At 40.0% G+C, this 14,943-nt stretch overlaps 1 protein-coding gene across 1 annotated transcript in view; it reads right to left on the bottom strand.

Moving 5' to 3' along the window:
- Nucleotides 1-518: 518 nt before the first annotated feature.
- The window catches only part of LOC127965087 (Krueppel-like factor 7), a 41,360-nt gene continuing 26,935 nt past the window's right edge, over nt 519-14,943 (bottom strand). Inside the window, exons 3-4 of the mRNA XM_052565647.1 lie at nt 10,582-10,705; nt 519-5,308 (exon numbers count right to left, since the gene is read on the bottom strand). Of these exons, the coding sequence (XP_052421607.1) occupies nt 5,257-5,308; nt 10,582-10,705 (176 nt within the window). The 3' untranslated portion in view covers nt 519-5,256. The remainder of the gene's footprint in view (nt 5,309-10,581; nt 10,706-14,943) is intronic.

Genomic DNA, 14,943 nt, shown 5'->3' with positions numbered 1-14,943 from the left:
AACAGAATAAACATGTTTAAAATGTATAATGTGCACCAAAGAGTTTTTTTCCAAGCTATTGTTTTTGCTGCTAAATTATACAGTCAGCTAGTTTAATTTAAAGCTTAGATATGTTTATTCCAGTGTAGTTTTTCACTTTAATGAGGATGTGAGTATTTAGTGGATTGTTTAACAAAGGGTTTAAAAAAGAGTGACCATTAGTTCCCCAAACACAGTATTGATATTCTTTAGTGGTGTAGAAAAAAAAAAATAGCACTGGTGTTGGATTGAAATTATGTTCGGCTTTCCAATTCCAATGAACCGTGGACACACAAAAAAAGTCATTTTGAGCCAATGTACACAGAACCATTATCACAATGTGGTGATTTCTCTGACAAAAACGGTCTAGTAATGAGACTTGGCTATTTGAAAGAACTCCACCAAAGGTTATAAAAGGTTATGACAAGACTGCGTTTCTCTCACTCGCTGTCAAAGTAATATTTCTTCTTTCTGGTCACAGGAAATGTCAGTCTGAGGCATTCAGATTCTACCATTTATTACACTTATTACATTCTTAAATAAAAATGCTCCACTGAACAGTTCTTGCATAGATATCTTACAATACCAATTTAAAAAAGAATTATGAAACAGACCAGTAACAAAAATAAATTTCATCTTCTTCCTTAATAAAGAACATTACCATACTAACATTATATCATACAAATAATAATATTTTAAACACTTTGTACAGCAAAAGAACCAATAAAGAAAAACACACAAGGAAAGAACAGAATAGAAAAACGGAGAGAAAGAGTGTGAAGATTACAGGAAGTGAGGGGGTGGAGTGTTAGTGATGTGGCAAGGGAATGAGAGGACAGTGAATATGAGGGTCCCTGCTCTAGCGAGAAACTACATGCTTCAGCCTACATATGGCAAAATGTCGTCCTACTTCCATACAGATAAATCAAGATGGCACATAACTGTTCTATTTTTTCCTTCCTTTCTTTTTCAGATTTGTACCTGCTCTACCAACTGGCGGCTGTCTGCGAGATCCATGTTTGGATAAGAGAGAGAGAGAGAGAGAGAGCACCTGTGAAAGCATTGAGGTCTGTTGTTGGCCGGTTGCTCCCTGGTTAGTGATGTCTAGGGACATTCATAGGTAAGAGGTCGCTGACTGCTGCTAACGCATAACTGCTGGATGAAGCTGAAGTGATAGAGTTTTCAGGAAGTAATTGTGGTTCTGCAGGTGCAGGGTGGGATAGACTGGGGATGGGAGGTGAGGAACGCAAAAAGCCAAAGGGAAAGACCCGGTGAAAACCTTATGTACTGACATATCAAGTTTGGACAAACACGGATACAGACGCACTTCAAGATGCAGTATATCTCAAGACAAAAAATGTGCTCACCTCTGTTTGAGAGTGACTGGGAACCCTATGGATGAGTATTTGAGTGTATATATATATATATGCAGAATAGCAGACTTTATTTTGATGCACTGTTGACTAAAAAGACAATTTATGTTATGCCATGAACCTACAAGCATTTTCTACTAAGCAGAAGAATGAATTGTTCCCATGTTCTTGTGATAAGTGCATCTTGAAATGCCACTAAATGTTATGTAGACATTTGACAGCAGTGTCATTTAAACAGACTAAGCTAGTTGTAACAATGAAGAGTGTTATGCAGTGAAATGTTGTTCCAATACGGACAATAAAAAATGAAAAAGTTGTCACCTCTGACCTTTTGTCATAAAATTCCCTTGTGATGTTTCAAGCATCTTTTTGTATAAAATTTAAGCTGCCAAAAGCCTCTTTGAAGCTGAAAAAAGCAAACGGCTTGGGAAGGGAGCTCCACTGGAAGAGTGTCCAGATCTAGTACACCTAAAACTGTTCCCTTAGAATGTTTCCAAACATTCTTACTGTCAGGTAAAATGCTCCGCCACAGAATTATCTCCGTTTCATAGTCCTACGGAAACTCGCGGTAGATAAAGTGGTCTTCTGTACAGCTAAATCAGAATTGTGTTAGGATTGTGTGAATGATCGCTTTAAAATCGATTCCTAAAGACATTCCTGACTATAGAAGTGCTAGAACCGATGCGACTAATTCGCTGTTTAAACTTCACGTTAGGCTCTAAACTCATCCTCAACTTTGCATTCAAACTGTATTTTACAAGCTCACATATTTGAGACCAGGTCAATGGTCTCCTAGACGTTCAAGAACAAATCATAGGAAGCTGGTGTAGGGCAGAAGAGATACTGTGAGAATAAAGTTAAACACAAATGTCTCTTTCATCACCCAGCAGTTTATTTGCAAATGTGTAAATCTTTGGGCAAAGTATGCATCAGAAACCTGTGCGATTGCATGGACCGCTGCTGTCGTGAGAGTGAGATATTAGGGGTTTCAAATGGCATTGATATGTAAGGTAATATATATATCATGCTGCCTGCTAATGAATCTGATTGGCCTATTCCGTATTTATTTGGTAACGTCTGGAGCATGTTGGCAAAAAAGGAGTATTGTTTGAAATTTTGCATTTAACGTTGCTTTGCACTGTATTTAAACAGGCAGTATTTATATTTATATCTTCAGTGTTGATTTGAAGATTGGCTTCATTGTTTGTCGGTTTAAAAAATGATATGAAGCATTTTTTTAGGTTCCTGCTGTTCTATCCCATATGGTGACTGAAAGAATAAGCAGAATCGTCATTTTGTAGAGTAAAGTAGAGCAGTGTGGAACAAACGTAGCTTCTCATCACCGCTACAAAAACAGAAATGTAACCCATTCAAAGCTTTAAAGTGGATGTGACACATGTAGAATGCTGTACACTGTCAATAATTGCTCCATTTGTGGAATTAGAGCACATCATTATGACACTGTATCATTACATCCTGCTTGCTTGCTTTACAGAAACTCATACATACAGTCGTCACATAAACAGGCCGCTTCTTGCGGAAAAAAGTGCCACAAACCACAACTGATTGTACATTAGTGGAGATGAAGCAATTCACCTCCTGTTTTGTCAATTTTGGCATGACTTTGCATTTCAATGGAGAACATGACCAGGAAATAAAAAGAAATCAACTAATAATGACAACTGATATCTAACGTGTAGTTGTGGTCAAACAGAAGTGACGGCGTTTGTGAATCTGTGTATGTGTGAGTGTGTGTGCGTGTGATAGAAGAGTTGCCTTCAGCAGGCCTCAAACCAAGAGTAAGGCACAGAACCTTCACTCATGGGCAATGTTACAATGAGAGTTTTGGTGCCAATCGTTAAGCTCTGGCGGTTCCCTGAGGGACACTCTGGGATCGTTTAGTAGAGTCTGCGATGACTACGAAACACGGGTGAGCAGGGAAACGCCCTGATTGCCATGCCATGACAGGCTTCACAACCTTGGGCACAATAATATATATTGAGTCACCCGTGATTTAGAAGCTGATTGTTAAGGGAGCTAGACCTAGGCCCGGTTTAGCAAAAAAAAAAAAAAAAATTACTTAGAGTGTGTAAACAAGCTCTCGATTTAACGTTTGACGTCTGGATGGAACGCAATCCTACAAAACAACAATTGCTAAAACCCTGCTGTGAAGATTTCGGTGCAAAACAAATAATGCTGAGAGGCAAGCTGTGCATGTATGTGTGCGAGTGTGTGTATCTGTCTGAAAGAGGCTGCCATGCAGTGTTTCATTTTAACGCTGTTCATTAACTTGGTAATTATTTTTCTACTTTTTTTTTTCTTCTTTAGTTTTTCTCAGGAAAAAGGCAAGAGCAAAGAAACCGTTCTGTCTGTATTGTGGTGTGTGTGTGTGTGAAGTTTTTTTAATGCATTTTTTCTTTTCTGCTTTTTTCCCTCCAAGTAGTTTTTTGTTTTTATGCTTTTTTTATTTTTGTTTTTGAACTTTTTTTGACTGTATGAAAAAAAGCACAGAGAACATTGAAAAAATCAGTGCAGACAATGGATACGAAACAGGCAAAGTTAATCTGGGCTGATGCCACCAAGTTCTTTTGGATCCTGATCCCAGCAGGTGCTCCAATCTGAGAGTCAAACGTCCTGCCAGCTGACCCACCCCCCCACCCATAATGCCTCCTCCATTGGCTTCCTCTGGGGCACCGGACTACTACGTTCTTACAAGGGTGCCAGTATCAACACAAAGCAAAATAACTTTTTCAGTGTCAAGAGCGACACAGAAGGTCCGTGCCGACATGCTCTGGTTTGTTTTTCCCGGAACAAATCAGAGCAAAGCAAAATGAAAAACAGAAGACTTCTGTCTTTTCATACCAAGCCAGCAATCCTGATCTTTTTTGGGGGGGGGGGTTCTGTTCCCGTCTTATGCTTCAAACGTTTCCTTTCAGTGTCAGATAGCAGTCACTGAACCTTGTGCATACTGAGAAGGGCTCACAGTTCCCTCCCGTTGCCCGTGTGTGCACATTTATGCTTGTTCACAAAGCAAGTTTTTACATTTTTTTTTTTTTTTTTTTAGAAGTTTAAGACATTTCAGCTCAGAAGGAAAACAAACCATCTTTTTAACACTGTCTTAAAAAAAAACAAAGGCAAGAAAGTGTCGCTGCGCATCATTTCATTCGCCCATGAGGTGACGGGCGTGAAGAGCAGAGAAGAGTTCGCTCCTGAGCGATGAGTACGAGAAGTCAGCACACATCCTGAGCGTTGCCGTATCTTTTTGTTTTTCATTTTTCCCACGCAGAGCCTACTTCGGGGGCTGGCCGTTGCTTTTGGCCGCTTGCTCCATTGGTCACTCCTCAGAACGTATTGGCAAATGTTGTTTTCCGTGTTTGGTTGTTTGCTGTATACGACATAGCTGCAGGTTGGTTATTGTGATGTGTCCTTGGAAAAAGAAAAAGGAAGTTCCAGAAAGTACACTGAACATGATTCTCTAGTAGAACCGTTATGTTACGTGATGAATGGCATGTGTGTTTCGGTTTTATACATGTAGTGTTGAGTATCCTTTCCATGCTAATGGTTGATTTACTGTACACAAAGAGAATGACGGAAAAAAAAAACGGTGGTGTTTGGCAGTGTCTGACCTCCAAGCTAGCATTCGGTAAGGCATGGCTAATCGCTGATGAAAAGGCTTTTAGACTTTTAGAATCCAACAACGTTTGCCCACGCTGCCTCACATGTTCCTCCTGGTGACGTTTGCGGCCAGACCCCTCATGTGCACCCAAAGTCTGTTGTGAATGTTCCCGTCTGGGCAGTGCACACCTGTTCTCCTCTTCGTTCTCACTCGTTTTCTCTCACTCTCTCTCTCCCGTCTCCCTCGGCCTTAGATATGTCGCTTCATGTGCAAAGCCAAGTGATCAGACCGGGAAAAACATCTGTGAAGAGAAGGAGAGAGAGTTAGCCTGGATTCACTTAAGGAAACACAGTTATCATCGCACTAAAGAGAGACGCAGTCTGAGTTTCTTGGAAGACGTGTGGTGGCTTTGCAGATGGAACAGAGAAAACAACATTTGGCGTTTGGGGAAAAAAAACGCATTTTTAAGCATTGCCAGCTTTTTGCTCTAAAACTGGTGACAGATCGTTTCGAACGCATATCTTGCCAATGCAGTTAGCAGGGAAGTCTGTGCCGAGCCTTGCGAAAGAAATCATTTTTTGGGAGTGTGACCACAAATCACGCCGATCCTGTTTGAATTAAGAAATTATTTCGAGGCTGGAGGTGAAATGGTATTGTTTAAACTGTGCAGCTGCATTAGTTATGTAGCACTTGAGTCATGGCGGTTGGTTTCTTGTTGTGGGCCGTGGGCTTTTTTGTGTCATCATCAATAAAGCTCACATGTAGCCACTGCTGATAGGAGCAATACATAAATATGCTTGGAAAATATGGTGTTGTGATGCCATGTCTGTGTTACATTTATGCGGCTATGAGGATTGCAATATTACTGCTATAGTTTTGAAATGGAATCTTAACTGTAATGAATAGAAACTCAGAGTGTAGAGAGTTGGAAAGGAGTGGAGAATTATAATTTCAATCTGCCTCTGGCTGTATCCATTATTAATTAGTCAAGAGCCACAGTGTTAAATCCTCTGTTGCTTTTTGGATGGGAAGCAGCCAAAATAGAAATTAGGGGGGAAGAAGGATGTACATCTACAGGTAGACACAGCTGGTTTTCAGATGAGGCATCCTGATGATTTTCCCCAGTTGCTTAGCAGTATTCTTTTGTTTTTGTTTTTTACTTTTTTTTTTCAGTATTATTCTCTGAAAGTTATTCTCTAAATTCCTTTGATTATATTTGTAATGATCAGTCATACTTATATGCTCAATGAGGGCTTAAGTTCTATGGAGCACAAAAGCCAGGTTTTAGAAGTTACAATCCCATTCATTTACTCTATTTTTTACAATTCCATAGAAACATTTCAAGATGGACCTACCACGATCTCTGGCGTTATGAAAAAAAGCAAAAAAAAAAAAAATATTAAAAAAAGTATTTAATTGACATTGTCCAAGTGAAAAAGCACAGTTCACTACTCATGAATCCTTAAAAAGATTTATGAATATTTTGTAATTATTATTATTATTATTTTTTTTACAAATCACACATTTCTGCAAATCAGTGTTTTTATATTGTACTATTGTTTTGGCATTCACAGTTCTTCACAGTTTTTTTCCCCTAATGTTCTAATGGTTACTAATGTTAATGTTTTTAATGTTTTCTAAGTTCTAATGTGAAAATGAATGGGGACAAATATTTTCAGAACCAAAGGAAACACTGTGACATTGCTGACATTATTTTCACGGCAATTAAGCCCATATCCCCACCCATTACCATTCCTGCTATAACAGCTTTTTTCTATTATTTCTTATATTGTTTCATTTGAACACAGCTGGGATGCAGGATTGACCAATCAGCATCTGGCAGTGGATTTGTTTTATGCGAATGACAGCTGTACATTTTCTTTTCATTCAGGTATGTGAATTTTTGCCTGAGCCTGATGACATTGTATATTACATTCGGTTAAATTTTCGTTTGTGATTTGCATCAATCTCGGTGTGACTAGTCTTTTAGGTGTGTGTGTGTGGAGGCAGGGCAGCGCGACTGGACAGATGGTCCTGTGACTCACTGTAAGTGGCTGCTACACCAGCTGGCACACCCTTAGATCTCATCCCCCTCCTCCCACCTCTCACTCAACCCCTCTCAACACCCGACAGGGGGCTGTGCTTGATTAGGCAGGATTAATGATGCCCAATACACTGGTGTGTGTGACTGTGAGACAGTAAGACTGTGTATGTGTTGGCTGACTGTATTTACTGTTAGACTGCCCATGACTGTTGCTCCTCATAACCCATTGTGATGATAACACAAACACACGGGCAGTCAGTAATTACACCTAGAAGAGAGAAACGATAGAACATATGCTGTTCCCAACTTAGATGCCTTTAATTTAATTTTAATGTTCAAACCTTTTTTTAATGTGTTTATTTTCTTTCTTTATTTCCTACTCATAGTTACCTTTTTTTTCAGTCGACATTGTTTTGACTGAGAAATACTAGTATGACAATACCACATTTGAAAATATTTAAAAGAAAAAAAAAATCACCAAATAATTACATTTTTCCTTATTCAAACTTGTATGGCTTCAGAGGACTTTACATAGTGATGTAGTTGAGATGTATGGAGTCATTTTGGAGTCAGTATCATTTTATAGTGTTTATAAACTATTATAGTATTTATGAATCAGTCAGTCAGCTTTTATTTTTATGTTTGTAAATGTAACTTTCAATTATCTTTCAGTTTTAGTCATTTTAGTACATGAACTTAATTGTATAGGTTAGGAACAATATAAAGGTGAGTAAATGATGACAGAACGTAATTTTTGGTAAACTGTCTCTTTAAAGAGCATAGGTTATTAATGCTGACCTAAAAGGTTGTAGGTTCAACAATCACTGTTATAGTCTTGACTAAGTCTTTTAACCTCAGGTTGCCCCAGAGGGACCATCTATGTAACTTAACACAGTTGCAAATGTCTGGCACTATACCAAATTATAGAAGAAATGTGAACATTGTGTGTTGTTCTATTCTATTCTATTCTATTCTATTCTATTCTAGTCTAGATCAAGTTCAGCTCTGTTACTGGACTCTGGACCCTGCACTGACCTGAGGCAATGCCAAAAAAGAGGACAGTTGCAAAACTGAAGACCATAATGGGCAATTTTGCACGTTTACAACAGAGGGCACACTGAATCAACTTTAGCCGCTGGTTTATTCCATCCAGATTCAACTGGGCATCCTTCCTGCCACAGTACCGCCTCCTGATGTCATTCCTACACATTACTCTTGATTGTTGTCCCAGTGAAGAGCAATAATGCTGCACAAGGTCACTTTCACATCCCAGCAGCATCGCTGTTTACACTTGTTATACTTTTTCCACTCTATATACAACACCCATAATGCAATGCACAACTAAATATGGATGTACTCCCCAAAGAGATTCTTCAAGGTTTAGTATTAAAAGCGAGTAACAGGAGGGCTCAACTTATAAATGCTTCTCAGGGAATGATGGAGGTCTATCTGTGCGGATTCTGCAGCGGAGCTTAATTGCTTAGGCTACACTCCAAATTTAGAAGATGCCTTTGTTTATACTTGACATGAGGGAGAAAGAATTGTCGATGCAGATTTGCTTATCCAAGCCAGCTCCTCCTCCTTTTGTCATGCAATAGCTGCCAAACACTGAGTAATGAGTGTAGGGACACAGATTTCCCCATGCCTTCCCCCAGAGAGTTCACGTACTCGGCTGCGCCCGAGGGAAAACAGTGCTGTTCAGGTGTCAGCAGCAGTCTGAAGAACAGAGGCCGTCCTAGCCGCATCTTGTCCGCTGGGATCGGTGGAGCAGAGAAATGTTCAATGGACAACTTTCAAAAGGCTGCAGTGAGGTTGGTTTGATGCCGACGGCGAGACAGGGAGCCGTGTCTAATTGTGCTTCCACCTGGAGCTGGCTCAGTGGGCACGCGGCCTCCACTGTGTAATTGCTGCCCGCATGCCAGGCCCGAGTGACAGCCTCTTAATACTGTCACCTGACAGGCTATCACTCTTTCTCCCCATGCTAATGCAAATCTCTCTTTTTCTCTGCTGTTCTCTTCACCTATTTATCACCAACACAAACACATGTTCACCACGCTGCCTCTACATCGAGTGTCTGCCCTAAAAGATTCAAACTGGGATCCTACAGTCACGGAAAACAGAGAACTATGAAATATAAAGGTATTTTTAACTTGTGATTTTTCTGTTTCCATTTTTCCTTGAAAAACCTGTATTATGTAGAATGTATAAATGTATTTATTGTATGTTCAGCTAAAAAAAATTTTTTTTAGAAAGAAATTTGCTCTTTGGGAGTGCAATTTGTATGATTTAAGCAATTAAAAAAATCCTTACATAGTAGTCATGGACAATTGTTTAAATAGTCATGGAACATTGTTTAAATAATTATTGAGAAGTTTGCATACTTCTGTGCACTCAAAGTAAAGTAATTTGTTGGTTAGAGTACTTTCAGAACACAAAAACTGTTCTCAGTATTAAAAGATAGCACAGAATAGATTCCACACCACAGATATAATGTAAAAGTTAAAGAGAAACGATATTGTTGAAATCAATTTCAGAACAATTTTTTTTCAAGCTAATGAGCAATAAATACATTGACACCAAATCTGAATCCATCCTCCTATAAGGAGCTTGAGAATTTAAAGTGGCAGTCAAGCCTGTACTTAGAATAAACAGATGACATCCTTCGCTGATGTGGATGCTAATATAGTTATCTTTATAGTTAACGTTCTTGGTTTGAAAGGGCCTTTACAGTTTCATTTAATTTCTTTAGACAAAATGCATTTCATTTATCATTTGTCAGCAAAAACATCAGAATAATTGCTGGCTTGCTGTATTGACAAGAATTTGAATATCAGTGCATTTCTAATAGTATGCAAATGGCGATTAGTTACTCTACATAACGTCCTACAAAAAACTCTTACTGTGTGCTGATGTTTCAGTATTCAGTAAAAAAAAAACCTCATCAAACATGCTGTGTCTTTCCTCTAGAGCCCTACGTGCATCCATTTCATCCTGTGCCTCTCACCAGCTCTTTTATATTACTGTTATATAACCCTTTTACCTTGGAATGCATACCCGTGCCTGTAACTTCTCTTTTCCCCTCACTCAAGCCATAGTGTGGGCATACGCTGTACCGATGGGAGGACGGAGAAAAAGTGGAACCGAATGTGAGAAGGAGATATTTGCAGTAATTCGGTAATGGGTATCACAGGACCAGACTGTGAATGAGTTATTCAGCAGGGAACTGAGCCTGCACTAACTTCCAATGAGGCCGATGCAGTATGGCTATGTGCATGCCATAAGAGAGAATTCCAGAAAACAAGAGCGAAGGGAGGGGCGATTGGTTCTTATTAAGGGAGAGAGTTTACTCTTGTGGACTCATAACTTGAGGAATTTGTTTATGGGTGCTTGAGGACTGTGGACTAGTGTGCTTGAGGGTGTGTGTGTGTGTTGGTTGGGGGGGGGGGGGGTGTTAAAGAACTAAAAAGGGTTAAATATTTGCATACTTTTATTGTGAGCTAGCATTGTAGCTTTTGCGGTGTGTCTCTTACCTGTCGCAGTGGTTGCACTTGAAAGGTTTGGCACCAGTGTGTTTGCGATAGTGCCTTGTCAGTTCGTCACTTCGTGCGAAACGCCATTCACAGCCTTCCCAGGAGCATTTGTAAGGCTTCTCACCTGCATGAACAAACACACATCATTTAATCCCTGCTTCGCCATTCACACACACCTGTACACAGATGGAGCACCTCTGGAGCGAGGCAGCCGCTGTGCCACTGTGTGCACCGTCAGCAGTTCCATTATCTACATCATTCATTACTGTTTCTCTCAATCACACATCCAAGCCAGCCAATCAGATCGCACTTGCTTTCTCTCCCGGTCAACCAATCCCATCTCTGTAGCCCAAATCTTATACATTCTGAGTCGACGAAACATGAAAAATGCTGTCTTCTCTGGCAATATATGGAGGCGATCATTTTCTGACACAGAAATTTAGTCGATCGAGGGTCATTTTCCATCTTTTCTTGAATTGAATAGGAGCTGCCTAAATGTGCTCAGTCACCATAACAGAACAAATTCATAACCCAAAGTCAAGTATCCAAAATGAAGCCATTTGTGCTAAATGTTCTCCACCCTCCCAGTGAGCTCTGAAATACAAATGAAATTAAACAGATGGGAAAGGAGATACCAAGTTCCACATTCCGTACTTTTATGCCTCAGATTTAAAATATGGCCTTGATTGAGGGAGGAAGGGGGGTTTCAGCACTGAAGACAGGGTCCCGGCACAGTTGCAGTGTTCCTAGGGAACAGAACGGGCTCCAGCCTGGGGCTTGGGTGGGTATGGGGAGGGTGTCGATGGCACTGATTCAGATCTGGAGGTGGTAATGATAATTGGGGTCTTAATGACGCTTAATGGGAAACAATGCCATATTCACAGCACAAGAGCTGCCAGCTTTTCCAGCAATCAATGTGTGCACCAATCTTCCTAACTAGAGTAAGGCTCCATTAAATTGGAAGTTGCCCATTTGGAAATAGTTGTTCACTAAATTGATGCTAACTATGCTTCTAAACTAGGATGACCACCATGTTGGTAATTTATTTTCTTCAATAAAAACACATGATATTAGGCATGTAGGCTCATTTTAATCCTTTAGTCAGGTTTAAGTTAAGTTTTTCGAGACATTATGTTGGCTTGTCTAAGCCTTGTCTGAAAGTTTAAAATGATTGTTAGATTTATTAAATCAGTCAGACAAAGTTGGTAGGTTGCTAGGGCATTATAAGCAGTTGTTTTAGCATTACTAGGTGGATGCTTAGTTTTTCCAAGTAGTTCTTTTCGATGGTGTTTGTATGCATTTCTATGTACCTTGGATAGGGAGTCCAGACATACAGATGTATGGATTGACATGTGAAAGTGAAAGAAAATGAAAGTCATGACTTTTGCCAAGTATGGTAACCCATACTCAGAATTGGTGCTCTGCATTTAACCCATCCACGTGCACACACACAGCAGTGGGAAGTGAACACACCATGAACACACACCCGGCACAGTGGGCAGCTATATATCCAGCGCCCAGGGAGCAACTGGGGGTTCAGTGCCTTGCTCAAGAGCACTTCAGCCATGGGTATGGAGGGTAGAAGAGAGCGCTGTTCATTTACTCCCCCCCCCCACCTATAACTCCTGCAGCACAGAGACTCGAACCGGTCACTTTCGGGTAACTAGTTCGTCTCTCTAACCATTAGGCCACAGATAAATAGATAGATTGAAGCACAGATTTTTGGTTGTTGATTACTGGTAATTAATCAAATGATCTTACTCAACCAATCTAAGATCATCCTAACCAGTCTAAACCAGTCTGGACTAGCATAGAAACTCATGCTTTTCTATGCTAGTCTTTCAGCAAGGAAGTGCCTGGACCTCCACGATGGACTCTGGATACTAACAGAGAAAATCATAGAGAGGAATGGAAATGATTACAGGCAGTTATTTTCCTTTCTCCTTTCCTTTTTCTTGTGAGGAAAATATTATCCAGTAAGATGTGGAGAAAGTGGAAGGAATTTGCTTTCGCAATATTTCATATCCCAAAAATTTATGCAGTTGATTTGAGCATACATATTGCTGTAATGAAATCAAAGTCTGTTCAGCTATTTATCCTGTCTCGTTTTTTAGCTTTATGATGCAAGATGAGGTAAAGCATGACATAATGTCGGGTTTACCACTACATCACTTGTTCGGTCCTGGAAGTCTCTTATGATGCAATACAAAGTAAAGAATGACAAGGCAACAGCGGCTAGGAACACGACTCCAAGTAAGATGTCTGACCGGTTCCTCTTTCCATCCCCCACAGACATATTTTTTTTACTTTAGATGACAAAGAGAGGAGGATTTTTAAATATAATACAACATACTTGGTCTTTTATCCAGTGGTTCACCTATGGGAATACTGCAAACAAGCAGCGGGCCTTCTTTGACATCTCTCATCTTTCTCTGCCAGGCAACACGCACACAGACAAACAGCCGGTCAAAGTGCCTTGAGGTTTATTTTATTATGTTTGCTTGTCCTTGAGCTCCTTCAATTTATAAAATCAGTTGGACAAAATATTGCCACGTCTGCTCTTGTGTCTGTGACTGTGACTCGTGTCAAACGTTTCACACTACACTCACAATAATTGGCCAAAGACCCCCTCACGCTGGCTCCCTCCTTATGCCGTAGCCCCCTTCTTCCCCCTCTTTATTTCCTTCCTTGTCTTGCCGTCTGACAGCAGCGAGGCAGGCTTGGACCTGCAACCAAGGCAACCATAACACAGGCCAATTATAACTTGGAGAGTCATGGATGCATGATGGAGTCGCCTAGCAACCAGTTGAGAGAGGTAGAGAGAGTATTGAAGGAGAGAAGAGAGGGAGAAAAAGCCATCCAGTCGGTATGCAACCTATGGACACTCTGCAATACCAACCAATTATTGCTTGCTTTAGATATGCATGATGTAGTTGCCTGGCAACACCAACTGTACCCTGAGAGGGTAGGGGAAAGGTAAGATTGATTTGAAATATTGATGCTTCAATTGGCATCTACAGGTGCAAATAATCAACCTATTACAGTCTTTTGATATAGTCTCCTAGCAACGAACACCCTCCAAAACAGCAAGCTCCTTCCCTCGCAACAGTGTACTAGGTGTGTACGGTGTGGTCAATTACATTTCCTCTGGACAGAGTGTCGTTAAGCTATTATTGTCTAGATTTCAGAGGTACTGAGAGTTGCAAAGTTGGACAATCTCATTATGCTTCATGGCTGCTCTGCATAAAATTACTAAATTACTTGACTGACTTCTGACACCTGATCAAATGTATCTGTATATTAAAACAATCAGAATGAAACTCTGTGATGCAGCTAACATTACATGCTTCAGTGTGCTTTTGTTTTCTATTCGAGAAAGCGTGGTTGTATTTTTTCAGCATTCTTAGGCATGAGGGGTTGTGGATTTTTTATTTTATTTTTTGTAAAGACAGCATCAGGATAAAAATAGTTCTAAAAAGATTTCATACATGTCAAGATTTCAGCATTCTGCTCCATCCATTTCTCACTGTCTAGATGTTTTTGAACACAGTCAATTTTAATGTGAAGTTTTAAAACATTTGGACATGCAGTGGTTCTTAGGCAAACTTTTGGAAGCATCCAGTCAAAACTTGTCATTAGCTTTGTTGGATTTGTTATTTTGCCAGCTTATTAATGCATGCTTAACAAATTCTGTCTCTAACATAATGTAATATCACATAATGTAATTCATCTTCATGAGAAAATTGTTCACCTTATTAGGATTTGTTAATTACAGTGTAATGATATCTCACATTGAGATATCTCAACATCTCAATGTCACTTCTAAAGTTATCTTAAAATATTCTGTTTGGGAAATGGTTATGCATGTCTTATTTCTACAGAATTGAGTAACATTCCATTTTTTTTTCAGGTTCAGGAGTGCACCTAAACAACATGTAAGCTTTGCTTAAATCCTGTTGTAATTGTAATCTCCCTGTTTTAGTAATCTACACAAATGATAACTGAAAAAAAACAGGATTAAGCCAATTAAAATAATAAATCTGTCTTCTGATGAGCCCACAAGCCAAAATGTCTCTTCAGGGTTTTATTTTTCTCTTTTTACTTGCTATTGCCTATTTCCCCTCATTTTCAAAACCGTAAGTGCCGTCTATACACTAGAGTCAGCCCAAAAGCGATTAGCATCACCAGCACTCACTGGAACCTGCCGAGTCAACAGCTGGCTACAGGGGCCAGATATGCTGCATTGAGGCCACTGTCACAGTAGGTTTCGGGGCCACGGTAGAGTGTAAGACGGTCTCAGGTTCAGCGAGAGGGCAGAAACGACGGCACCGGAGCGTGCAAGCCCGAATTAGCTGGGAAACG

Source organism: Carassius gibelio, chromosome B9, assembly GCF_023724105.1.
Source record: "Carassius gibelio isolate Cgi1373 ecotype wild population from Czech Republic chromosome B9, carGib1.2-hapl.c, whole genome shotgun sequence".
Taxonomy (NCBI): domain Eukaryota; kingdom Metazoa; phylum Chordata; class Actinopteri; order Cypriniformes; family Cyprinidae; genus Carassius; species Carassius gibelio.
Note: the sequence above shows the minus strand (reverse complement) of the source record. Positions and strands in the feature narration are given on the sequence as shown.